At 44.0% G+C, this 27672-nt stretch overlaps 1 protein-coding gene across 1 annotated transcript in view; it reads left to right on the top strand.

Moving 5' to 3' along the window:
* Prkch (protein kinase C eta) overlaps window positions 1–19134 on the top strand; it is a 200278-nt gene extending 181144 nt beyond the window's left edge. The window contains exons 12-13 of the mRNA XM_076920885.1: window positions 17011–17154; window positions 18531–19134. Coding sequence (XP_076777000.1) covers window positions 17011–17154; window positions 18531–18677 — 291 coding nt within the window. The 3' untranslated portion in view covers window positions 18678–19134. The remainder of the gene's footprint in view (window positions 1–17010; window positions 17155–18530) is intronic.
* Window positions 19135–27672: the final 8538 nt, after the last annotated feature.

The raw sequence follows: 27672 nt of genomic DNA, 5'->3' as shown, positions 1-27672 counted from the left end.
TGCTTTTGAAATAAATATTGTCTTCCATGGTCACCACGTTACCAAGTTCCTTACACTGACTCTGATCTGTGCCAAAACGCTAATAATCATGATGTATATGAAAAATGCATAGCTTGCATTGAGCATTGAAGGTTCACCTGAGCTTTGCTTATTTACCTCTAGAAAAGGAGGCTTGAGAGTGTCATCAAGGAGCCCCAGAACTTAGAAGGGAGGATGCCAAGCTTAGAGGTACCTAGTCAGCACCTGTGAGGGATCCCTTGGCTGCATGCTAACTAACTCAGATGAGGTCAGCATCTTGCCACTGAGCTCACACAGGTGTTAGCTAAGTGCTGAAAGGACTTAGCTTCTCCTGAGTCACCTCTTGCCAGTTCTGGAGGCATTATAGTCTTGGCATTGGCAGGAGCTTATAAAGTGCCTGTGTTCCCAGGCTTCACAGAAATTACAGCGTATGCACACATGTGGGTTTATCTGTCACGGAAATGATCAGATTTCACCACCCGTGCTTTGTGTGCAGAATCCCTTCTGGCCTCCACTACAAAGAGGAGAACCACCATGGGGAATTCTGGTACCCACCCCAGCTCTGAGTGAGGCCCTGTCTGTGGACAGGAAGCTGTCTGGGGAGCAGGGACAGTTACCTTCTCCCTTTCCCACGCCTCTCTTGATGGAGGTTGGACGGCTCAAGGGGGTGGCTAATAGGGGATCAGCCAGAGAGGAGGAGGGAAGGTGGGGCTAAAGGCTTACAGGGACTCCAGACTGGGCCACTAGGGTTAGTTTTCAAATACTGTTAGTGGGGTACACCCCAAAAATGGCTGCCCCAAAAGAGAGGTAGTTAGCCCTTTTTCAGGACTGGAGTTTCTAAATGAGGAAATGATATGTCTGCAGCCTCTCATGGCAGCTTCTGGTGGGACCGACACCTTCTAGAAGCAACCCATAGGTTCACATCCAGGATATGTATGTCATGTCACAGAAAAGTACAAATCTTCCCAGAGACTTGGTATTTGATGAGTTTTTAGCCTTTATTTTTATTAAAGCTGTTTTTTTCCCATCTTCCTTCAACTTCATAGCATGTTCATTTCCTCTTGGATTTTACTTGCAGGAAGCTGTGTGAAGGATTTCCTGTCTCCCTTTTCTTGTTTTCAGCTAGACTCTTTCCTCCAAAGGTCTCTTTAATCTCCACCTCCAGCTCTCCAAATAGGAAGATGAAGCCATCAAAGGTTCTGGGACATGAGAGTGCAGACTCTATGAGACTTTTGTGAGCCAGCCTCTGTGTATCAGAAGCACTTTCTAAATTGGGAAAATCCTCAACAGAAGCAGAATTCTTCTCCTGTGCAGATTCCTTGCCAGCTACCAAAGATCTAATTTTTTGCAGTTGATTGTTAGCTATGGTTTGGATATCAAAGATTGATATATATATATATATATACACACACACACACACACACACACACACACACACACACACAAGATCAAGGAGACTGCTGACAAAAAGGCCTTCTCAAACACCCACTCTTCTTTTCCTCCTCTTCTTCCCCCTCCTCCTCCTCCTTCTAAATTATCTTTAATCTTTTCTTATTGGATACTTTATTTACATTTCAGACGTTATCCCTGTACACCATTCCCCCCTCTGCCCAGGAACCCCCTATTCTATTTTGCCTCCTCCTGTTTCTGTGAGGATGTGCCATCACCCACCCCCACTCCCACCCCCACTCCCACCTCCCCACCCTCAAATTCTCCCACACTTGGCATCCAGCCTTCATGGAACCAAGGATCTCCTCTCCCACCTATGCCTGACAAGGCTATCCTCCCCTACTGGAGCCATGGGTCCCTTCCTATGTGCTCCCAGGCTGGTAGTTTAGACCCTGAGAGCTCTGTTTGGTTGGTATTGTTGCTCTCCTCCTGGGGCCGAAAACCCTTTCAGCTCCTTCAGCTCCTTCTCTCTAACTCCTCCATTGGCAACCTCTTGATCAGTTCAATGGTTAGCTGTGAGCAACCACCTCTGAATATGTCAGATTCTGGCAGACCTCTTAGGAGACAGCTATATCAGGCTCCTATCAGCATGCACTTCCTGACATCCACATCAGCGTCTACCTTTGGTGACTGCACAAGGGATGGATACCCAGGTGGAATGGTTTCTGTCCCACACTTTGTCTCCATATTTGCTCCCTTGAGTATTTTGTTACTCCTTCTAAGAAGGACCAAAGCACACACACTTGGGTCTTGCTTCTTCATGAGCTTCATGTGGTCTGTGAGTTTAATCTTGGGTATTTCAAGCTTTTGAGCTAATATCCACTTATCAATGAGTGTTCTTTTGTGATTGGGTTACCTCACTCAGGATGATATTTGCTAGTTCCATCCATTTACCTAAGTATTTCTTGAATTCATTGTTTTTAATAGCTGAGTAATACTCCATTGTGTAAATGTACCACATTTTCTGTATCCATTCCTCTGTTGAAGGACATCTGGGTTCTTTCCAGCTTCTGCCTATTATAAATAAGGCTGCTGTGAACATAGTGGAGGATATGTCCTTGTTATATGTTAGAGCATCTTCTGGGTATATGCCCAGGAGTGGTATAGCTGGGTCCTCAGGTAATGCTATGTCCAATTTTCTGAGGAACCGCCAGACTGATTTCCAGAGTGGTTGTACCATCTTGCAATCCCTTAGCCATTCTGACTGGTGTGAGGTGGAATCTCAGGGTCGTTTTGATTTGCATTTCCCTGATGACTAAGGATGCTGAACATTTCTTTAGGTGCTTTTCAGCCATTCCAGTTTCCTAGGTTGAGAATTCTTTGTTTAGCTCTATACCCCATTTTTAATAGGGTTATTTGGTTGTCTGGAGTCTAATTTATTGAGTTCTTTGTATATATTGGATATTAGCTGTCTATCTGATTGGGATTGATAAAGATCTTTTCCCAATCTGTTGGTTGCCATTTTGTTCTATTGACAGTGTCCTTTACCTTACAGAAACCTTGCAATTTTATGAGGTTCCATATGTCAATTCTTGATCTTAGAGCATAAGCCATTGGTGTTCTGTTCAGGAACTTTTCCCCTGTGCCTAGGTATTTGAGGGTCTTCACCACCTTCTCTTCTATTAGTTTCAGGGTATCTGGTTTTATGATAAGGTCCTTGATACACTTGGACTTGAGCTTTGTACAAGGAGATAAGAATGGATCAATTTGCATTCTTCTACATTCTGACCTCCAGGTGAACCAGCACCATTTGTTGAAAATGCTGTCCCTTTTCCACTGGACAGTTTTAGCACCTTTGTCAAAGATCAAGTAACCACAGGTGTATGGATTAATTTCAGGGTCTTAATTCTATTCCATTGATCTTCCTGCCTGTCTTTGTACCAATACCATGCAGTTTTTTATCACTATTGCTCTGTAGTACAGCTTGAGGTCAGGGATGGTGATTCCTCCAGAAGTTCTTTTATTGCTAAGAATAGTTTTTGCTTTGGCTGGATTTTTGTTATTCCAAATGAATTTGAGAATTTCTCTTTCTAACTCTGTTAAGAATTGAATTGTGATTTTAATGGGGATTGCATTGAATCTGTAGGTTGCTTTGTCAGAATGGCCATTTTTACTATACCAATCCTGCCAATCCATGAGCATGGGAGATCTTTCCATCTTCTGAGATCTTCTGATTTCTTTCTTCAGAGACTTGAAGTTCTTGTCATACAGATCTTTCACTTGCTTGGTTAGATTCACACCAAGGTATTTTATATTATTTGTGACTATTGTGAAGGGTGTCATTTCCCTAATTTCTTTCTCAGACAGTTTATCTTTCAAGTAGAGGAAGGCTACTGGTTTGTTTGAGCTGATTTTTATAACCAGCCACTTTGCTGAAGTTGTTTATCAGGTTTAGGAGTTCTCTGGTGGAAGTTTTGGGGTCACTTAAGTATACTATCATATCATCTGCATATAGTGATATTTTGACTTCTTCCTTTCCTATTTGTATCTCTTTGACTTCTTTTTGTTGTCTAATTGCTCTGGCTAAAACTTCCAGTACTATATTTAATAGCTAGGGAGAGAGTGGGCAGCCTTGTCTAGTCCCTGATCTTAGTGGGATTTCTTTAAGTTTCTCTCCATTTAGTTTGATGTTGGCTACTGGTTTGCTGTATATTGTTTTTACTATGTTTAGGTATGGGCCTTGAATTCCTGAACTTTCCAAGACTTTTTTTTACCATGAAGAGATTTTGAATTTGGTCAAATGGTTTCTCAGCATCTAGTGAGATGATCATGTTTTTTTTTTCCTTTGAGTTTGTTTATATAGTGGATTACATTGATGGATTTCCCAATATTGAACCATCCCTGCATTCCTGGGATAAAGCCTACTTGATCATGATGGATGATTGTTTTGATGTGTTCTTGGATTCTATTTGCCAGAATTTTATTGAGTATTTTTGCATCAATATTCATAAGGGAGATTGGCCTGAAGTTCTCTTTCTTTGTTGGGTCTTTCTGAGGTATGAGCATGATTATGGCTTCTTAGAAAGAATTGGGTAGTGTTCCTTCTGTTTCTATTTTGTGGAATAGTTTGAAGAGAATTGATATTAGGTCTTCCTTGAAGGTCTGATAGAATTCTGCACTAAAACCATCTGGTCCTGGGCTTTTTTTTTTTTGGTGGGGAGACTTTTAATAACTGCTGCTATTTCTTTAGGGGTTATGGGACTGTTTAGATGGTTTATTTGCTCCTGATTTAACTTTGGTACCTGGTATCTATCTAGAAAATTATCCATTTCATCCAGATTTTCCAGTTTTTTTTTTTTTTAGTGTAAGCTTTTGTAATAAGATCTGATGATTTTTTTTTAATTTCTTTAGTTATGTCTCCCTTTTCAACAACACTTTCTATTGTTATGTCTCCCTTTTCAGTTCTGATTTTATTAATTTGGATACTGTCTCTGTGCCCTCTGGTTAGTCTGGCTAAGGGTTTATCTGTCTTGTTGATTTTCTCAAAGAACCAGCTCCTGATTGTGTTGATACTTTGTATAGTTCTTTTTGTTTCTACTTGGTTAATTTCAGCCCTGAATCTGATTATTTCCTGCTGTCTACTCCTCTTGGGTGTATTTGCTTCTTTTTGTTCTAGAGCTTTCAGGTGTGCTGTCAAGCTGCTAGTGTATGCTCTCTCCAATTTTGTTTTGTAGACATGTAGAGCTATGAGTTTTCCCCTTAGCATTGCTTTCATTGCGTCCCATATGTTTCGGTATAACGAGCCTTCATTTCATTAATTAAATTCTAAAAAGTCTTTAATTTTTTAGTTCTTCCTTGACCAAGTCATCATTGATTAGAGTGTTGTTCAGTTTCCATGTGTTTGTGGGCTTTCCATTGTTTTTGTTATTATTGAACACCAGCCTTAGTCCGTGGTGATCTGATAGGATGCAAGAGATTATTTCAGTATTTTTGTATCTGTTGAGGCCTGCTTTGTGACCAATTATATGGGCTGTTTTGGAGACGGTACCATGAGGTGCTGAGAAAAAGGTATATTCTTTTGTTTTAGGATGAAATGTTCTATAGATATCTGTTAAATATATTTGGTTCATAACTTCCGTTAATTCTACTGTGTCTCTGTTTAGTTTCTGTTTCCATGAGCTGTCCATTGCTGAGAGTGGGGTGTTGAAATCCCCCACTATTATTGTGTGAGGTGCAATGTGTGCTTTGAGTTTTAGTAAAGTTTCTTTTATGATTGTGGGTGCCCTTGCATTTGGGGCATAGATGTTCAGTATTGAGAGGTCATTTTGGTAGATTTTTCCTTTGAAGTGTCCTTCCTTATCTTTTTTGATAACTTTTGGTTGAAAGTCAATTTTATTCCAAATTAGAATGGCTACTCCAGCTTGTTTCTTGGGACCATTTGCTTGGAAAATTGTTTTTCAGCCCTTTACTCTGAGGTAGTGTCTGTCTTTGCCACTGAGGTGTGTTTCCTGTATGCAGCAAAATTTTGGGTCCTATTTACATATCCAGTGTGTTAATCTACATATTTTTATTGCAGAATTGAGTCCATTGATGTTAAGAGATATTAAGGAAAAGTGATTGTTTCTTCCTGTTATTTTAGTTATTAGAGGTGTAATTATGTTTGTATAGCTATTTTCTATTATGTTTGTTGGAAGATTACTTTCTTGCTTTTTCTATGTTGTAGTTTCTTTCCTTGTGTTGGAGTTTTCCATCTATTATCCTTTGTAGGGCTGGATTTGTGGGAAGATATTGTGTAAATTTGATTTTGTCATGGAATATCTTGCTTTCTCCATCTATAGTGATTGAGATTTTGCTGGGTATAGTAGTCTGGGCTGGCATTTGTGTTCTCTTAGGGTCTGTATGATATCATTCCAGGATCTTCTGACTTTTATAGTCTCTGATGAGAAGTCTGGTGTAATTATGATAGGTCTGCCTTTATATGTTACTTGACCTTTTCCCCTTACTGTTTGTAGTATTTTTCTTTGTTTTGTGCATTTGATATTTTGATTATTATGTGACAGCAGGAATTTCTTTTCTGGTCTAGTCTATTTGGAGTTCTGTGGGCTTCTTGTATGTTCATCAGCATCTCTTTCTTTAGGTCAGGGATGTTTTCTTCTATAATTTTTGTTGAAGATATTTACTGGCCCTTTAAGTTGGGAATCTTCACTCTCATCTATACCTATTATCCTTAAGTTTGGCCTTCTCATTGTGTCCTGGATTTCCTGGATGTTTTGGGTTAGGAGCTTTTTGCATTTTGCATTTTCTTTGACAGTTGTGTCAATGTTTTCCATGGTATCTTCTGCACATGAGATTCTCTCTTCCATTTCTTGTATTGTGTTGGTGATGCTTGCATCTATGACTCCTGATTTCTTTCCTAGGTTTTCTATCTCCAGGGTAGTCTCCTTTTGAGATTTTTTTTATTGTTTCTAATTCCATTTTTATGTCCTGGATGGCTTTGTTACAATTCCTTCACCTGTTTGGTTGTGTTTTCTTGCAATTATTTAAGGGATTTTTGTGTTTCCTCTTTAAGGGATTCTACCTGTTTACCTGTGTTCTCCGTAATTTCTTTAAGGGAGTTGTTTATGTCCTTCTTAAAGTCCTCTATCATCTTCATGAGAAGTGATTTTTAAATCTGAATCCTGCTTTTTTGGTGTGATGGGGTGTTTAGGACTTGCTATGTGAGGAGAACTGGGTTCTAATGTTGCTAGATAACTTTGCAACTTTCTGTTGCTTATATTCCTGCACTTGCTTTCAGCCATCTGGTTTACTCTAGTGCTACCTGCACTCACTGTCTCTGACTGGAGACTGTCTTTCCAGTTATCTTGCTTGTGTCAGAACTCCTCAGAGTCCAGATGTCTCTGTGATCCTGAGCTTCTGGGTGGAAGAGCTCCTCAGGCTTCCTCTGGGATCTTGAAATCTTGCTGCTCTGAGTGCAGTGGTTCCTCAGCTGTTCCAAGTGTTGTTCCACCACTCCTCAGCTGCTCTAGGAAGGTTCTGGATAAGGTGTCTTCAGGGAGCAGACCAGCCAGGTGTCTGCCCCAGCCAAAAGGCTCTTTAATCTTTTTTTACAGTCCCAAACACTCTTCTTTACAGTAGCAACTCTTGAGGATGACACCCAAACAGAAATGCTTGCATGGCATGCTATAGCAGCACCAGGGAGCTGTGGCCTAGGATGGCAGCATCAGGGAGCCTCCTTTTTCTTGTACACTAGAAAGATAAAGAACCTAAAGGTGAGTGGGTAGGGAGATGGGGAGGTGGCTGGGAAGAGTTGGGGCAGGGGAAGAATATGATCAAATATATTGTATGAAAAAATTCTAATAAAAAATAAAAGAAAGTTACCTGGGAGCAGTAGAGCCTGCCACCATGGTCACCTTGCTTGAGCCTGATTCCAGGAGCATTGGCCAAGAGGGATAATAAACATAAGTACAAATACATGACCTGGGGTTCCCTCGGAGACACCTCTGACCTGTATTTGTCCCACCCTACACATGACCTGACTGAAGTTCCTAATGTGGCCTGGGGTTCAGAAAAAAGCTATGTTTATGAAACACAGGCCAGGCCGAGTGCTGGCAGCCCTGAGGGATCAGTAAGTGTGCATGCAGAGGCTACTAGCTTCTGACTGTGACTGACTGCAGGCTGGGGACACCGCCAACATTCTGCTGCAGATGGAGCACAGTTCCTGCCCTATGGTGAGGACAGGAAGATCACAGGGCACTGATTGTACTGGATTTTGATAATAGAAAAACAAAACAGAGTGCACTGTGCCTCTGGGGACAGTTCACAGAAAATCCTGGTAGGCCAGTCAGTTGTAACCTGCTAGGTGAGGCATTACCTGGGGGTGCCCACTCCTTCAGACTCAAGGGTAGGGAATTTTGCTGTATCCGAATTCTTTTTCTTTCCTCTCTCTCTCTTTGATAAAATAAAGGCCCCACCCAAAGAGAAAGTAGCACTACAGCTGAGGATATAGTCATGTTCACAGTGCCAGCTCCTTTCTTCCAGAATGCTAATGACAAATGTAAGAAGAAAGGAGAGAAGGTGAAGTTTATAGACTCTAATGTTGATGCCAACCATAGTATACAAGCCTTGCTTCCCAACCAGTACCAGACAGACAGACACACACACACACACACACACACACACACACACACACACACGTACATATATATCACATATATATATATATATATACATATATATACATACACACACACATACATGAATGACAGCACATTATTCTGCTTTAGATATCTCCAGTGAAAGTTCTGTTCCCAGCAAAAGCCCTTCCATCATTTAATGGCAAAGAAGGAAGGGAAGGAGAGAAAGAAAAGAGAAAGAGCGGGAGAATCTGTCTTTAAAAACTTATTTTGCCTCTCCTTATGATGTGTTCCCTCCTCCATCCCCCTGAACTTCTCCCGTCTAAGCTGCCTCATTCTGGGCAACAGCCCTCAGGATTAGAAAATACGAACATTCCCTTTTATCATTTCTGACACATTAGCCTTCCATGGCTTGTAATAAAATCAGGTGATCAGATTCAAATATGCTTCAGGTTCATAGGAAAGCAAAGGCTTTGCTTTCCTCTCTCACTTCACCTACCCGTGGTACACATCTCGGTCACTTCATTGGTGGCAGCCAGAGAGTGTCATATGGACCCAGAGAGACTACACACCAAGCACTGTCGATTTTCATTCAAGTGAAGTTCAAGGGTTAGGCCGTGAGTCCTATTATTCCCCACACTTCTCTCCAATCCAGAATCCAAGGGAGACCTCTGGCTATCTCCAGAGCAAAGGTTTCTGTTGTCACGTGTGCCTAGGTATGAATCCCAGCTCCGCCGCTTCCAGACCGTATGGCCTTGGACAGATTACAAATGGGCCTCTTCCTCAGTTTAACAATTGTAAAAGTGAGAGTTTCCCCTCCCATCCCCAAGCTCCCAAAATAATGACTCTGAGACTCAAATTGTATTTACAGACAGCTTGGCCATAAGCTTTGGCTGTTCCTCAACAGGCTCATAAATTAATCATCCTGTTATTCTATTCTAAGTTCTGCCACATGACTGGTCACCTCCGCTCAGCTCCCCTGCTTCTATCCTCCATGTTCCCTGGCGACTCCTCCCATGCCTGACTCTATCCCAGAATCCTTCTGCCCACAGGAGGTCCCACCTTCTAGTCTACCTTTTCCTATAGGCCATAAGTTAGTTAGTTTGCTTGTTTGTTTGTTTGTTTTTAATTGACAAGTAATGCAACCGTACAGTAGATAAGAGAATTTTCTCTACAACAATCCATAAGGTAGGGATAAAATAACTATGGGTGTTCTACGGGTTAAGATGTTATGAACTTGAAGCATTTAACTCACTGGCAGGTGTAATAAGATGCTAGCACACCTGTATAAAAATGTCTGCCACTCACTAAGCAATAGCAAGGCAGCAACTCTGCTCTGTTCTCCGTGCTCTCCCCTCCTACAGCTGCTCTCTCCTAAACAAGTATGGACACTTGGCAGGGCTGTCCTTTGCAATATGTCTGTGGATTACTAGTCCCAGTCTTGCCAGTAAAACCCACACAGGTCCAATGTGAGCAAGCCGGAGTGACTTCCTCCTGGCTCGCCCAATATTCTATAGCAGCACCTGCAACATGAGAGCCTACTCTTTAAGCAGCCGGCTTCCCCAGAGACACTCTGAGAGTCCATTCTGTGTCGTCTCCATCCTGCTGCCTCTCATCCTTCTCTGTGGATTATCATCAGCTTCATCTCAGGTAAATGTTTGCTTCTACCTTGTCCTGTGTAAAACTGACACCAACACTAGGTCACCTAACTGTCTGTCCTCTCTCCTGACCCCTTGTCTGCAAACTCACACGCGCAGCCTGTTCCTCTATGACCACAGCTCTGAGGTGGAGAGTGGGCATAGGTCATTCCAAGTAGTGTGTCCCCCAGCTTCACCACCATGAAGGGAAGTGAAATGACAAAGTTGGCAGCCGTTCTTCCCAACTGGGTCAGACTCTTCTAGGACCAGAAGCAGAAGGCATGGGCCTGCAGTGTACACACGGGCACATTTTGTCAGCCTCTGGGTGGCCTTCAGGCTGTGTGACCATAATGAGGTTGGCCGTTGTGGCAGAGAGCCAGCCTCTGTTTTGAAACCTGTGTTCTTTCTCTGTCTTCCTTCCCTAGAATTCTCTTTAGAGCCATGAAATGCCTTCCTCCTGTTTTGGAGTGGCTCCCTGGGATACCGATAGGACAGTCTTGTGGCTTGATTTCCTTCCTCTCTGGCCTGGCAGCAAGAGCTGCCAAGTCTGTCTGCCTTTTGTTTAAGGTCTGAAACGAAATGAAAGGAGAAGGTCATGCTGTTTGCCCAACAGCCAGATCCCAACTATTAACTAAGAACACCCAGTGTTTTCTGACTCCTGGGAGAAAACATTATTGTCTAATTGCTCAGTTTATGTAACCAGTCCTCTTCTAAGAGATCAGGCATTTTGAAAGAGGATGAATAATTCTTGACGATGCTTAAATTTCACAGTAGAGTTGGATCCTGTTGTCTCGGGACTCATCACTGTGCCGGGGAGTTTAATCTCTGTCGTGTAGAGCAGCTCCACACTCGCACCTCCACATACGTACATGTATTCGGCCCACTTCAGGTATCCTTCCTGCTCTGCAGGCATTCTCTAGGGACATGCTTTAACAAACCTGACCAGCATCATCCGGTACACCTCACTCTGGTGCTGCCCTCTCTGTAGACTCTGTTGGTGGCCTGGGAGCTTCCCAGTCTCAGAGCCAGGTGGGCCTCTTGATTCCTTCAGCATCCTCTGCATCAGCTCCGCTTGCCTTATGGGGATACAGGGTAGGTCTGAGACACCCATCTCTCTCCTGCCCTCCCTCTGTAGTGAGACTTACACATGGGGTAGAACCAGGTCTTTTAGGCCCCTCACTCACTCTCCCCCAGTTTATCAAGTGCTTCTGTTGGCCCTATGAACCATCTACTTCCTTTGGTAGATGTGTTCAGAGTCTCCTGCAGCCCCATGCTTTGCCTTCTTGGCGAGCTTTCCCCTTAGGACCTTCGTCACAGAGGTCTGTGGAGGTAAGGTATATTTTAAGAATGACCTTAGATGTGGACCGTTAACTTGAGTTAACATCTGGGTCCATTAGAGACATGAACACATTGAGGACATTTTCTGCAAAAGCATTTGGGCTGTCACGATCCACAAGAGAGGGTTTCTAGGGATATCTGTTTGCAGTCCAGGAGAGCCATCCCCTCCAGCCTACAGCCCTGCCTCCTGCAGAATGTGTACTATGACCCATGTCAGGCCCAGGGCTGATAGCATTTTCTTAACCCTCCAGCTCTGCATGTCAGGAGAGAGTCATCTCTTAGTGCCACCCCACTACCTCCTCCTTATAGTGGTTTCTGTCTTAATAGTCAATCCTCTAGAGCTTCTGGCTTCTCAGTGTCCAGTTTCTGTCTCCTGTCGTCTTAGATTCCCCCCAATCCACCCTCTCAGAGCCTTATTGGTATGTGGTAGCCCAGGTTAGCCTCAAACTTGAAACTGTCCTCCTGCCTAGGCCTCCTGAGTGCTAGGAATTATTAACATGTGTCATCGTGCCCAGATGGAACTTTTTTCTTTCTCTATTCCAGAGGTCAGAAGCCATGAGGGTTGGCGAGTGACACCAGCCTCTTGTGAGACAGTAGGGGATGGCCATATATATGGCCACCTGGGGATCCCGTGCTCATCACTGATCAAACCCAGGCCACTCCTCTGAAGGGAAAAGCTCAGTGTTGAAGATACGTGGCTTTCATGTGACTCGGCATTTAAATGAATCGTTTCATTTTAATAATTCATTCAATGAAGCATATCATTTTAAATGATAAATAATTGAAATTATTTTTAACCACACAATGTGGGTTAAGAAAAATGGGCCTCAGTTCTTTTCATTTATCTACCCTTCTGTCTCTCCCTCTTACTCTCTCATCAGTCTTGCCTGCCTTCCCAGCTTCTGCCCTTGACCCTCACATATCACTGAGAGATCTCACGCCAGCCTGCACCCCATGTAGACATGCTTAGTTGTCTCTGTGTGGGTGCTTTATATCTCAGATACAAAACTGAGCATGGCAACCACCCAGATTTGGCAAGACATTAAAACCCTTAATTAAACCAAACAATAAACAGAGGTTCTCCAAAGATTCATATGCTTAGTCAGGATCTGGCATGGCAATGGTATCATGCCTGCCAATGTGTAAACTATGAGTATACTGTGGGAGGTGACACTAAGGGGGAATTCTTGAGGGGCATTACATAAACCATAATCCTAGACTTTATAATCAATAACAAGGGTGTTAACAAAACTAGCAGCACTTGTAGGGCAGACAGCCTTGCAAAAGTATTTTTTGTGTAAGGTGATGGTGGCGTGTGTGCAAAGAAATGTGCTACTAGCAGAGGCTTCTGTTACAGTTCTTCTTGAGCGTCCATATATGCCTCCTCTCCTTCACAACCTCCCAGCTTTGTTAACGTTTGACACAAGTGACTCCATTTTGATTCTGACTGTTTGCATAAACTTAAGGAATACTCGTTTTGTATCTGTTGCCCTGGCTACAACTGCTGATGCTGCCGCTATTAGTAATGCTGGAAGACCTGCCTCTGGTATTCCCTTGCACAGCTCCATCAGACAGCCTGGGAAGATGCTCTGACCTTAGACTTCACCCCTTCACTTAGACCTAGGCATATTTCTTCTTTAAAACCTTATGGAACTTGCTTCCAACTCTCCCTTCCCCTTAATTACAAGCACTGTAGTTTCTGAACCATCCTGTCATTTCAGCTGTCTCAGTCTCTGACCGTGCTCCCTATTCCCATCTGACTGTGCTCCCTTCCCCCAGTTCTGTACTTGTTCATGGCACTGTGGCTGGTCTTCTTGCCTCCTCATACACTTCTGGTAGGTCAGACTCACTGCCCCCACACTTGCCCTGCCATCCTCACGTGCCAGCTGTCCCGAGAGCTATATGTTCTTCTGTTGGCACCCCAGGTGCTTGTATGCATCCGGACATGTGTACTGACTATGAGACAGGCATGATTGTCTTCTTCCTACATGGATCCTGCTTCATCTCACTAAACTCCAACTCCGCCATGACACTCACTGACCCCTCTAACGCCAGCCCCAGCATTGTCTGCGCAAGCATCCTCCAAGCTGTCACAGGGCTTCCAATGATTCTAGTGCATCCCACTGTGGGTCATAGTTTGCTTGTCTCTCCTCTCGATTTTCACCTCGATGGAATGGTAATACCTTTGTCCCCCGCACACTCCCAAGCCTAGTGCATTGTTTTGCAGTCACCAGATCCTACATAGACTTTGTAAGTGGAATGGAGGTTTTTCCTCTTCTTACTTAATTGAAATTGTTTTTGATAATTTTTAAGTATCACAGTTGCATCATTTTAACCCCTTTCTTTCCCCTCCAAATTCTCCCATAGCCCCCACATTTCTGCTCACATTCCTGACTTTTTCTTTAATTAATATTGTTACACACACACACACACACACACACACACACCACCTCTTGGGTCCATTTAGTTCTGTCTCATGTGCGTGTGTTTAAGTCTAACCACTTAGGATTGGATAAGGGAGTCCCATCCCTGGAGAATAATGATTCTTCCTCCCTCTGCAGCCATTGTCTGCCTGTGTCTCTCACAGAGAGCTGAGGCTCTCCGAACTTCCCATCCCCTTTGGCATGTCAAGTGGTATTGTGCAGGTCTTATTTAAGCAATGCCTGTCTAGAAGAAACTGTCTCATAAGCAGGCATCCTGGCCCTCTGGTTCTTACACTCTTTCTGCCTCCTCTTCCATGGTTTTCCCTAAGCCTTCTGTACAGCAGGGGTTGCATTGTGGATGTTTTGGGGCTGGATACTGGGCATGGTCAGTCAGTCTCTATATTTTTGACCCATTTTAGAATAGTCTCTATCATTGCAAAAAGAATCTTCTTTGATAAGAGGTGAGAATTACTTTTATCAGGTTGGGTTAGCCAGATTTTCTTGTTATGTGGAAGATGATTATATCTAAAAAGCTCAAGCCTGGGTGTTAAAAAAAATAACCAAGGTTATGGCACTGGAGAGATGGCTCAGCAGTTAAGAGTGTGTACCCATGTTCCCAGCAGCCAAGTAAGCAGCCCACAACCACCTGTAACCACAGCTTCGGGGTACCTGATGCCTCTGAACTCTGCTAGCACCTGAACTTATGAACACTTAGCCACACAGAGATAAACATACATGCACATAATTAAAGATAAAATACAAATTTAAAAACATTAAATCAACACTATTCAAAAAGCTTGATTAGAACCCCCCAAAGAAGGTATCTACCAACCGTGATTCATCCTGACCCAGTTCTAGAAGTGTGCTCTTCAGAAAAGTCACCGATGTGATTTGTCTGCTCCTTTTTAGGCAGTGCTTCTGCCCCATGGATACTCAGTTTCACTGGCAAGGGCAAAGTTGGATGACAGTGCCTCTGCCACACTGGTATCTGGAGTCCTGTGCTGTCCCGCTTTCCTACAAGAACCAGTTGCACTCCACACATTCACAAGAAATCCTCCACTCCCATCTCTGACAGATCTGGGAGTTTCCCACAAGCCATCTGGGTCTCTTTCTGTGGTCCTTCTTTCTCAAGTATTTATTTATTTATTTATTTATTTATTTATTTATTCTTAATGAGCTCTTAAAATTGCAGATACCTGTCCATCAGGGATTGTACCTTACAGTTAATATCTGTGGTATAAACAGCTGTGATTGGACCTTCGTCTGTTCAAATGCTTATTTTATTTTGAGTTCTAACCTCAAGTCCAGCTAGAGCCTCTAATTGTCACTTGTAGAAAGGAGAAGCCATTAAACTTTATCAGAATCTTCTTACTGGTTCCCTTTTAACATTTAAAAAACATTTTGTTGAGTAGATGCCATGGGGTTGCTCTTTGCTGAGGACCTGTTGCCGTCTTCTCCTTTAGCATGACCTTTCTCAGTTGACCCAGCCCTGAGACTGTCATAGCTCTGGCTTCCTGTCATGACCCAGGTGTCGCTGTCTTCTGTGTCTTCATCAGCAAGAAGATTGTCTTTGAAAAATCATTAAATGTTCTCAGTAAATTCAGCTCCAAACAGTTTGTATAAACACAGAATTACTCTTGTTTTATGTTCACAAGTCAAACTTGAAAAAGGTATTTGGTGACTGTCAAAAATTGTCATCTTTATAGATAACTTGATTTAGAGTCCAGAGGTGTGGCTCAGAGGTAGGGTACTCGCTTCTCTCACACAAGGCCCTGGGTTTGATCCCCAGCACTTGAAATTGAGCTTGGAAGAACAAAGAAGCTTAAAGTAATGTGGTTTAATTAAAACCACAGCAACCTTTTTGTTTTGTTGGTTTCCGGTGGTTCTGGGTTAGAATTCAGCACCTCTGTCTGCTAGGTAAGCCCTCTAACACTAAACCATAGCCACGCTGCCATCTGTTTTCTTGCTTTGTTTTTGAGACAAGGCCTTACCTTATAGCCCAGGCTGACTTAGCATTCACCACCCTCCTGCCTCAGCCTCCAGAAGGGATTACAGACATGTGCTACTACCATGCCCAGCCCAAACAAATCTCTTTATTCACATTTAGCTTTTTTTTTTTAAATGGAAAATTGTTTGAAATTAAAATAATATTCTGGCCTTGAAAAGTGAATTATCCCCTGAGTCCTTCATCAGAAAATGATCAAAACATTGAGACTGCTTGTAAAAAGGGGACTTGTACCAAAATGCCTAGTATCTGAGCCCATGCAATGTCTTCCAGTTTATATGAAGATGGAATATTTGTGTATGAACAGCACTTAAATATTAGCATTGTTTTAGCTTTGATATGTGCAGTCCCACATTCTTACTCCAGAAACCGATTGCAAACCGGAAGAGGGACATCTTGATGAGAGAAAAGGTTCATCTCAAACTCTAATATCTTAGCCACAGAAAGACAAGCAAACAACTTTCATTTTTTCCTAGAGCCAGACACAGAAGTTTCTAAAGTTTTTCACCCCTGCTGACGTTTTATAGAGATCTCAACAACAATGACTCTCACTCTTCTCTGTGGTCTTAGGAACAAGCAGGAACCCTGGCCAGCTGTGCAGTTGACAGAACAATGGCACAGCTGTTCCTAAAAGCAGCCAGCCCTAGTCAGAATCTGCTTGCTGTCCACAGCTGCCATGCCGGGGAAAGGCACACTAGTTCACAAGAAGTTGCCTTTCTCTAAAGAGGAAAGAAAAATACTGAGTATTTACAGAAAAGAAAATTGGACCCTTCAGCCTTCTTTTAGTGGCCATGCCTGAAATGGCAGTGGAGAAGGCCAAAAATTCACTCAGGCAGTCTCGACATTAAGGCATGATTCATACTGCCCAGGATGGAAAATCCAGCTAGTAAAACAAGACCAGCCAAAAAAAGTCCCAGAAGGTCCTTTGCCAGGGCTGGTGCCTGCTGTCCTGTGAGGTGTCTGTATATGAATGAATGAATGAATGAATGAATGAATAACAGTCTCTCTCTCTCTCTCTCTCTCTCTCTCTCTCTCTCTCTCTCTCTCTCTCTCTTGCACTCTCATAGTTCATGACCAAGAACCCCACCATGCGCTTGGGCAGCCTGACTCAGGGTGGCGAGCATGAGATACTGAGACATCCTTTCTTCAAGGAAATTGACTGGGCCCAGTTGAACCATCGCCAACTAGAACCACCTTTCCGACCCAGAATCGTGAGTGTCAAAACCACTGTAATAGATTCTCCCTTCTCTTCAGATACCAAAGTCCATGGAAAAGCTGGTCTCTCCTATGGAATGACAGAGTGAAGGTTGGCCAGCCCTTACTGCAGAGCAAGACTGGGCCAGTAGCCCCTTAGACAATGTCTCTCCGTGTGTTGACTATTAATCACAAAGTTTTCACCTCTCACTTATGCTAGCTCTACCCTCCCTGAAACTAAATTAAAATATCCCAGCATCTAATACGCCTAAGCTGCTTTAAGCTTTCCTAGAAGAATTTAACTAATTAATGTCACCATTCCTAGCCAGTTTTCTCCTGTTTCTTGGGGCACCATTTGTGTCTCTCCCGAGCCCTAAAATAGTAGAGAAGAAGCTAGGTGCCCCTTCACTGAGCCAGGCTCCTTGGCCTGCACAGCTCGTTGTAGCTACAGTGGTAGAGGACTCAGGCCAGACAGACAGATCCCCTTTGGAGACCTGCAGAGGGTAACAATAGCAATCTAAGCCACCAAGCTTGAGTGTGATCGAGCTCACAGTCTTCAAGCCAAGCTGTACATATAAGCATCAAGGGATCTGGAGGAGGACAGAAAAGGCAGGCTAAACGTAGATCAAAACTGTCAGGAGGAGACAAGGTCTAAAGGTGGAGGAGAATCGCCCTTGAATCAGATAAGAGACGGGGGAGCTCTCACAATGATTAAAAAGAAACAGACCTCCTTAGTATGCTTATGAAGATTTCGTTTACATTGTTCTTTCAAACAGAGAGAGCTCAGTCTTTGCCAGCCTGTCAGACTTTGGATGTCCAGGAGCCAGAGAGACCCCACCAGCTCCAGCCCAGTGGGTTGTATTGTTTCTGACCCGTAACAGGTTATGCACTTTGGCTCTAAGCCCGACAGCACCGTAAAATGACCGGAGAACCTCTTCTCCCATGTGTAGAGTGTGTGCAAACACTAAGCGAGCTGAGCATGAGTTTACTTGACCTCTGGCCAGATGTGAGTGGGTATGCCCCTCACTGAGGCCTGCTGGGAAACCACAGCTCAGTGAAATGGAGGCTGATGGGCAAGTGAGTAATAAGCAAGTCTGGGCGGCCACATTAATTCTTCAGCCTCACAGTCCAAGGCTGTCCCACTTCTGGGACATAGTGACTAGAGGGCAGGGCATAGGATGAGTGACTCGGCAGTTGGCAAAGGCCATAATAATACACGTGGTGGAGTGGCCATGAAGCATCACTTAATCATGGGGATCAGAATCAGAAATGCCGCTACTGACCAAGGCTGCAGGGCAGATCTCCGAACTCTTGAGAATGGCTGAGTCCCATGCAAGAAGCCAAAGCCCCAGGTACATACAAGTTAACCAGTTTCCATTTTTTTCTTTAACAGAAATCCAGAGAAGATGTCAGCAATTTTGACCCAGACTTCATAAAAGAAGAGCCAGTTTTAACTCCGATTGACGAGGGACATCTTCCTATGATTAACCAGGATGAGTTTAGAAACTTTTCCTATGTGTCACCGGAATTGCAACCGTAGCCTTATGGGAAAAGAGAACCAAAGGAGAATGTGGATTTTTCCAGGAGTTTCTTTTGTGGGAATTCCCTAGCATCTGCCTTAGAACACCATCTTCACCTTCAAGGCGCAAACGTTCACAACTCTGTGAAGGGTGGAGCCTCAAGAGAGCCGCTCTCTCAAATCCCAGGGAGCCATGGTACATTTCAGTAGTTGACACTGAGATAAGATGTTACAAAGGTGTGCACTGCTCAACCCATGAGTCTCCAGAGCCCTTTCAGGCTTGGAGGAAAGGACAGAAGCCAAAAGAAGAGATGCTGGGAAAAATACAGGAGGTCCTAGGGATTACAAGCCAAACAGGCTTCTTTATTTTTTTAAGTTCAAGAGACAAATGTACTTTCTGTGGAGCACTCTACACTCTTCTTTAAGCCAGTACTACAGTCTGCAAAAGATTAAATGCTGATGAAGAAGTTAAAGGTCTCTCTAGGGAAACAAATGGCATTCCAAGAAGGATGCACTTTGAAGAAGCTGCACATGGGCGTCCTTCCAGCTCCCAACATAAACCCAGTGTTGAGAACAACAGTGGTTGGACACCATGACAACCATCAGTGTCTTGAGTCTCTGCCTCTTCCTTCCAGTAACTAGATATTTATTGATTGTCAGATAAAAAAGGTGCCATAATCTTCAGTAGTGTACACAGCAGAGTACCCTTCATGATGCTTCTACTCATTCTGGGGTTCACCCAATGGTGTTTGCATTCTGTGAAAGGCCTCTCCACGTTGCATAGGTCTGTCTTCTTTGTCTCCTGTTCATAGAAGGGCCACTGCCACAGTCGTGGGGTCAGCAGGCAGGCATCCGTTGCATGCCACCTGCTAATCACAACCACCTCCAATACTTCATCTCAGGCTGACTCACTGGTGAAGAACCCCGCACCGTTCCAGTCCATGAGCACGTGTGGCGGATCCGTTGGCAGTCAGTCTATTTATGTTTTCAGAGACAAAGAAGGTTGTTTGATATACACATTAATAATTAACAATGGGCCTTGTAAACAAGGCTGACAACAAAGGTGTACCTTTTCATGTGTAACCATATATATATATATACAGTTGAAAAATTTTATCTGGCTGGAAATAAAGGCATTTTGTAGCAAAAGGAAATTTTGTGGAAAGAATGATTTGTTCTCTCTAAAAAGCCTTCCACAGTTATTAGAACTCAAGACTGTAGGCAAAGTCCTGAGAGAAGCCATTGGCAGAACCTTCTGTATCCCTGAGGAGGGTGTGGTCAGTCTCATTGATCCATCCTTCTACTATGAATCAATCAGAGAAGTGACTTCTGGGTATTGCTGTAGAAGGCCGGTCCTTGAAATTTTAGTAGCTCTTCAAAACGTCCTTCGCATACAATACGTGCCCGTGGCCGTCTATCTGCTAATTGTGCTATCGAGAAAGTAGAACTCCTAAGGTCCACAGAGCAAAAAGAGAGATGGAGGAAGTCCTTTTTTGCTTCTTAACTATCTCCTCCGGGGAACACATGCAACTTCTCTTGCCATTTGATTGGCCAGATCGTGGCATCCCCTAAAGATGCAAACAGCCTAGGGGAATTAGGAAACATCAGAACAGTACCACAGTCTCCATCATCAGTTCTTTAGGGGGCATTCCAGGATGAAAAAGATATTTCTGCATTAATACGAAAGCTGTGACCCTTCTCACACACTCGTTTGGCACAGTTCGGTAGCTCCTGATGCCACCGCGTCTGTGTGGCAGGCAGGGACAAATCCGACAGTACATGTTAACAGCCGACGTCAGGAGTGCTCTGAGAGCTTGAGGTTATTGCTTTCCAAAAGCCTTGATCTTGGAAAGGGTGGACCTGTATATAAAGTCTGAAGCTTTACATTCTAACCCCACAGTCTGCTGGAAAAGGAGGAGTTCTTTCTGACTCGGGGCTTCTTGGTCTTTATACTTGGTTTATATAAAACCAGTCGTACAAATTTTAAGTGCATTTATTTATTCAATGCTCCTATTAATTGAGTACTCCCGTGTTCGTTGTACAGATGGGGAAAGTGAGGTATGGGGTGTTTGATTTGTTTGTTTGTTTGTTTGTTTTTTAAATAGCTTGTCCTAAGCCACACAACAAAAGCATTAGGGCCAAGATAGGAACCAAGCATTTTATTTTCAGAGTCCTTGCTTTTAGCCCAAATGAATAAGGCTTTCCATTTAAAATCAATTCTGTTTCCCTACCTTTGTGGGGTTCTGAGAGCAGTTAAAAAGGTGTAGTCTGGGGTTCACAGGAGCAGGAAATAAGCTGCCAGTCTGCAGGAAGGCCTTAGTCATACTCACCCATGTCATCCTCACCCCTGTGAAGTACTCTAGATCTGACGGCAAGATGGCTCAATCTGCAATCAAGGGTGGTGCTTCTCACCCCTGATTCAGAGAACTGGGGCAGGCCCAGATGACGCAATAGTGACTTCCTCAATCGTTCAGAAAAGGGGAGAAAGAGGAAATAGTCCTGGATCACACTAGGCCCCATAAATTCCACTCGAACCCCCGGTGCTAACCTCTGAGCTTTAGGAGTTTACAGTCCTTTCCTCCTCCTGGAGGTCTGTCTGTCCTTTGGTAACTCCCAGTCTCCTCACTGAACGGGCTGGAGCAAAAGCCACAGCTGCAGCAGGAAGCAGGGAGGTGTGTACAGCCACCAGGCAGCCGGTGGTGGCAGCTACACATTTATAGCCACGAATCTGGTGTGGCTTTCCTGCAAGGAGAAGAGCAGGAATTGAAACACTCTGTCTGCCATGTGTTGGTTTTCATTGGGTGTGCAGTGCCTTCAATATTCCAGTCACACATCTGTTCTTCACCACTTCCCAAGCCAACAGCCAAAACCTTTCCCCTTATTTAGTCTGGGCTATCTGGATTGCTTCATCTGGCAATGCTAACCTACAGCAGCCAGCAGCCGTGATGCCCTGGCTTTGTGGGCACACTGGGTCATAGAATTCCTCCTTTTATATCATCTGAAGATAAGAGTCTGATTCAACCTCAGACATTTGTGCAGGAAATGGGTGTACTCGTCATAGGTTCTTCTGGAACTGAGCCTGTGGTCACAGGTTCCTCTGGGCTGGATTGCAGGTTGGAGTGTACAAACCGTTCAAAGCACGGCTGTGAACAGAACTTTGTTGTCTTCCGTTCTTCCTGTATTGAATTTAAACCAAAGCTGAGGGTGCCCCCGGGCTTCATTCTGTTTCCACCCCACCCCTACTCCTGGTCAGTTGTCTTTCTCTTCTGTCTCCTCTGTTCTCCCTCCACTTGGCTTTCAGAGCTAATCAAAATGACTTAAAATCATTTGTGTGTTTATTCTGAAGGTTCCTCTGGAACTCAGAAAAGTCAGCCACCTTCCCCATGTATTTCTGCCTCTGTTATCACCCTATGGGCTCCTGCCCCAGCATGGAATATCTGGGAGATCCTCTTCTCTCCGCTGTGTGAGGCAAGAGGCCTCCAAGTTAAGAGAGCATGCTTAGTGGGGTACAGACATGGGGTGAGCCCACACTCACCCAGTGTTCTTAAGCAGAGGGAATTGTTCCCCGCTTGCAGTGTTCTTATCAGTTAAGTACAGATGACAGTGACTGCCTGCCTTGAGTTACTGCCTCAGGAGAAGATCTAAAACATCTGGACACTGGATGTGCTCAGTGCTCACTGTTGTCACCACCAGCCGGTCTGTGGAGCTTGGGGTGTCCATCAGACAGTGAGTGGGTAGGACACAACCGTACTTCATGCCCATCTCATAGATGTTGAACCAGCACCAACTTAAGAGGGTTCAACTCTTCTGCTCAGCTTCAGGGCCTCTTCAGTTGACTAAACCTGGGGAGTTTTGAGTCAAGCTCAGTTGCCAAACAGGATCACTTTTAAGTTTTAAACACAGCTCACTCTAGAACAACCAGGCCAAGAAATGCCCGTGGGTTTCCTAAGTGGCTTTTCTCTCCAACGTGTCAGGAATTCTTTTGTCCCTTTAGGTTTAGCTACGCGATCCATTTAGTTCACTTCTGACCAATTAGCACGAGAACCACGCCCATCCTGGCTACCGACTGGGCACCCCATGATGGTCACTCAGCATGCTGTGCAACCAGTGTCCAGAAGCCAAGATATCCAAGATGTTCAGTAACTCTTGCCATGCCCAAGGGCCTGAAGCCAATGGCAGAGCCTATATACCCGCTTCTCTTTAAAGCAAGCTCTCTGGAGATGTATTGTGGTAAAAAAGAGGCTCCGCAGCCCTGCAGATTCTTCTGAATACAGCCCTTAGATGTCCCTGCCACATGTCATAGCTCTTCCAGATCCCCACGGTTGCCTGTCTTATGCCACCAAGGCGGTTATTACCCGACAGAGACTGCATTCTTCCAGTGGCTTGAGCCGCGGCTAGAAGAATTTGGGTGAGACAAAGGGAAGGTTGTGTCAGGACCAAGTGTGGACGTGTTTGAGTGGGTTGCCAAAAGTGAAACAATCTCTAGAGACATTTCAAATTTAGAAACCAGGGACAGTCTAGTAGTCATTTGACCGGACAGTGCCAAAAATACCCTGAATGAACCCTCAAGGTTTTCCAGCCTTGTGCTCTGCTGGCTAAGAGTAAGCAGGTGGCTACGCTCAGTGAGTCTCTCTGCCCTTACTGATAACGTTCCTGTCATACATTGAAGCCCCACTCGGATTTGTTCTTTGTCCACCTCTGGGCAATCTTTATGCTTTATCTCATCTCCACCTGCACCTTGTGCTGTCTCAGTCTCAAGATTCTTTTTTAGACACACACAAATCACTCATTCCCACGACCACATACTCACCAGAAGCTCTTAGCCAGCTGCCTTTCCTATTCCCTGTGCTCACCCAGGCACAAAAGGGAAAGGGGAATGCCAGGCTTAAGATGGAGAGAAACCTAAGCTCCCTCAGCAGCAGATGCAAGCAGAGCGGTTACCAGAAGAGAAGGGACTCCAGGGTGCTCACCTTTCCTCTACAGCATCGGTCTTCAACCTGTGGATCGAAACCCCTTTGGGGTTCAAATGACCCTTTCACAGGGGTCACATATCAGATGTCCTGCATACCAGGTGTTTACCTTATGATTCGTAACAGAAAAATTACAATTATGAAGTCGCAACAAAAATAACTTTATGGTGGGGGGTCACCGCACCATGAGGAACCGTGTTAAAGGGTTGCAGCTTTAGAAAGTTTGAGAACTGCTAATCTAAGAAAAGGCTTTTGCCAGTGAAGAAGCTGAGGTATTTGCTAATGACATGAACTGTAGCCCAGGACAGGGTTAGGGTTCTATGTGGCATTCCGATGAATGTTGGTAAGAATTTGTAAGACAAGAATTATTTCAGCAATGTTACTGAAATGCTGATCCTAACAAGGATTTCAAAAGTCACGTTTACGTATTTCGTCTCTGTGGTGGAGAGGTGGGTGTGATGAACTCCACGGTGCAAGTGTGGAGGTCAGAGGACAGCTTGAGGTTAGTTCTCTCCTTCCACATGTGGGTTCTGAGGACCAGACTCAGGTCATCAGGCCTGGCACCAGATACTCAAACCCACTGGGACATGTCACTGACCAGACACCTGAACCCACTGGAAAATGTCACTGACCCTAACTCATTTCTTCTTTCTTTGATGATTCCTGGACTGGTTGGTCAAGGATAGGCATGCTTTCTGTAGCTGAATTTTAATAACATAAGTAACCAAGACTCAACTCATTTTCTTGTGGCAAATGTGGGTTAAAGGAGCAATGGTACCCAGGGTGTGGCAGTTAACAGGTTAAGATCAATCTGACAGGGTGATCCTTGAGGCCTGACACAGCCCTGCTCTCCTTGGATTAAGACAAATTTCAATCCTTCCTTTAATCTTACTTGAGACTTCAAGCATTCAATATCATAACTGTTAGGTCACAATTTTCCTCATATTCATTCATTCATTCTCTCTCTCTCTCTCTCTCTCTCTCTCTCTCTCTCTCTTCCCTCCTTCCTTCCCTCCCTCCTCTCTCCCCTAACACAGTGTTTTGCAGCCCTTCCCCTTTGCAGATTAGTTTATAGTCCATGCCCTAGCGAGTAAGACAAGTTAGGCTAGAGGCAACAGTAAGCCTGTCTGCCACTCACTTGGGAAACCTATAGAAATAAGGAACCCACCTTGTCCCAGGGATTTGAAACCTTTTTCCTTCAGGATGCCTATCATGCTACACTCTCCTTCAGGATGCCCATGGCAAGGAGACTCCTCTTGGGAATTTGAACGGAATGCACTCTCTTTCCACGGAAGGACCGATAATGCTGCTATGGCATGATGCCCTGTGTCTTCCAATGCTCTTCCAAGTCAGTGTCATGCGGCTCTTCATTCTAGTAACGCACGTCTGGAGGGCGATGTCATGATGGCCCCTTTCCAGACACTTTCTGCTTTAAATTATAACAATAACTAAACACAAAAAGAAAGTGACATAATAAAGTACTACTTTGTTTCCAAACTACACATATTCTTCAGGAGATTCTGACCTAAGAGCCAGTGAGCCCAGAGAGTCAGTCATTAAACAGGGATTCACTGAGTATTTACTATAGTTCAGGCATATACTAGTTGCTGGAAAACTTTGAATGATTCAAAATAAATAATAAATAAATAAATAAATAAATAAATAATAAATCATCCAAGTTGCCTGTGTTCCTGGAAATGATTTGGTCTTGGATATGACATTAGAACATTTTTTTTAAAGATTTTATATTTTTTATTTATAGGCATGTGTCTGCACATACTTGTGTGCATAGGTGTGCAGCTGTCCACAGAGGCCAGGAGAGAGACTTTCCCAGGAGCTGGAGTTACCTGTGAGCCACCCGACATGGATGCTGGGAACTGAACAGTGTTCTGTAAGAGCAGCAGATGCTCCTCTCCACTGAGTCGGGCCTTCAGCCTCCGATTTCTATTCTTTGCCCAAACCTACTCGACAGCAAGGCAGCTTAGTTTAGGTTACTGCTTCCATCTTTATACAATTTAATTAGCTTTTTCAGATACAAATGCAGGTTATAGTCTGTGCTGGGGAAAATCTAAGTAGTAACTATGAGCTATGTTTGGATCTGAGACAGTTCCCTGTGTTAGGAGAAGGTGACAGCCTTAAGACTTGAGAGCACAAACAACGTAAGTAGGCAGAGCAAAACTATAGTCGGCAAATATTACTAATATGTACCTATTTCTAAATTACAGGGACACAAAAAGCACAAGATAGTCATTGTTGCTACAAGTGTGAGCCCTAACGGAAATGCTGTAGGAATCTGTGGGTACCAAATGAAACCTACCACGCCATCCTCCTGAGGGGCAAGCATTGTGTCTCAAGTGAGCCCGAAGGCGGAGCCCACTGAACATTGATTTGACTTGACTATGTCTGGAAAAGTGAATTCTGTGCCAGGTACCATAATGGAAGAAGATGAAGCTGCATCGTGATCCAGGAAAGTGATCTGGTTGATGGCAGGAGCAAAAGGCACAAAACATAAGTGAGAGCTACCTAGGGATAGCCTCAGAAGAGAAGTGACTGATGTCACAACCATCTATAAGTGCTTGACGTAGGAAGGGGCTGGTCACCAATAAGTTCAATGTAGATTGAAAATATCCTAAGTCCAAAGTGCGTTTAAACCACTTAACCTACCAAACACAGCTTCACACTCTGTAAAGCATTGACCGGCCACATGGCTGACAAGTGCCGCTCACGGCCATGGCTCCACATCCAAAGAAAATATTATGCTACGTGTTACTAGCTTGTGAAAAGATCAAAATCCAGAATTCCAGTAACAGTTTCTATTGAGTGTGGTATCATTTCCCTGCCACCTTAAAGCCTAGAGTAGCAAGTAGCCCCTTTGGTGACTCTGGACCATCTGTGTGGAGAAAGTTTCAGGATCGCCCTTAGGTAACATCTAGAGAGCTGAGTAGTGTTAAAATGGCTGCAGACAGGAAGTGCTTCCATGCTGGCAGAAAACAATGTTCCTCAGTGAGTGGTAATGACAAGAGATGACACTAGACTCCGAGTGATCAGCATGAGCCCACAGACAGCCCCGGAGTGTATTTTCAATGAGCTAGGAATAATTGCTATTGTTGTTATTAATTTTTTTTAATGCTACAGAGACCCTGACCAGCTTTTGTTCCTATAACATTATCTGGCTGCTGTGTCTTGGATTTTTCTGTTGTCATCGTCATCTCGTCATCGGGACAGAGTCTTACTATGTAGCCAAGCTTGGGGTCCTCCTACCTCTCCTCTTGAGGTGCTCATACTACATTTATGGACCACTCGGCCTGGCATTGTGGTTTGATTTTAAATGTTCCCCACAGGCCCATGTGTCAGTGAGTTTGTCCCCGGTGAGTTTGGGAGGTGAGGAGGTGAGACCCAGGAGAGGAAGTTGGATCATTGATAAGATGCTCTTATGAGGGCACTGGAGCCCTAGTTTCTTCCCATCTCTCTTTGCTCCTTGCTTCCAGGATTCCTCTACCATGGGCTTTGACTGTGACATACCATACAAAACAGCCAGCCAAGAGACCATGGATCGGAACTTCTGAAAATATGAATAAAAATTAACTTTTCCTCTTAGGTCTTGATTTATCTTGGGGTGTTCATCATGCTGATAGAAAGCTGACTGACACATTGTACTCTACTGCCTGCTACATAAATGGAGACTAGCTTGATTATATAAATCCTGGAGTTAGGACACACCAGTAGACACTAAGGATGATGAGTTTGTGTTCATACAAAACAAATTGAATATTTTCAAAGAGATACCCAAATGTCTGATGGGCATCCTTCTGAGACGAGGAGTTTGTCATCAGTAGGCACATGCAGTCTGAATCTTGAGTGAGATTGATGGACAGGAACCCTTTCCCAACTCTTAGAAACTAGCATGCCACAGTCTGAAATAGGCTTTGCAAGCATACCCCAATGGCACTGTGGACCCAGGTAAGCCTGGAGTTGGCTCCACATCATGTTTCCACTGGCCACATACCCAAACCCTGCTGCTACACTGTACCACACAGTCATGAGTT

This window comes from Arvicanthis niloticus, chromosome 23 (assembly GCF_011762505.2).
Source record: "Arvicanthis niloticus isolate mArvNil1 chromosome 23, mArvNil1.pat.X, whole genome shotgun sequence".
Taxonomy (NCBI): Eukaryota; Metazoa; Chordata; class Mammalia; order Rodentia; family Muridae; genus Arvicanthis; species Arvicanthis niloticus.
Note: the sequence above shows the minus strand (reverse complement) of the source record. Positions and strands in the feature narration are given on the sequence as shown.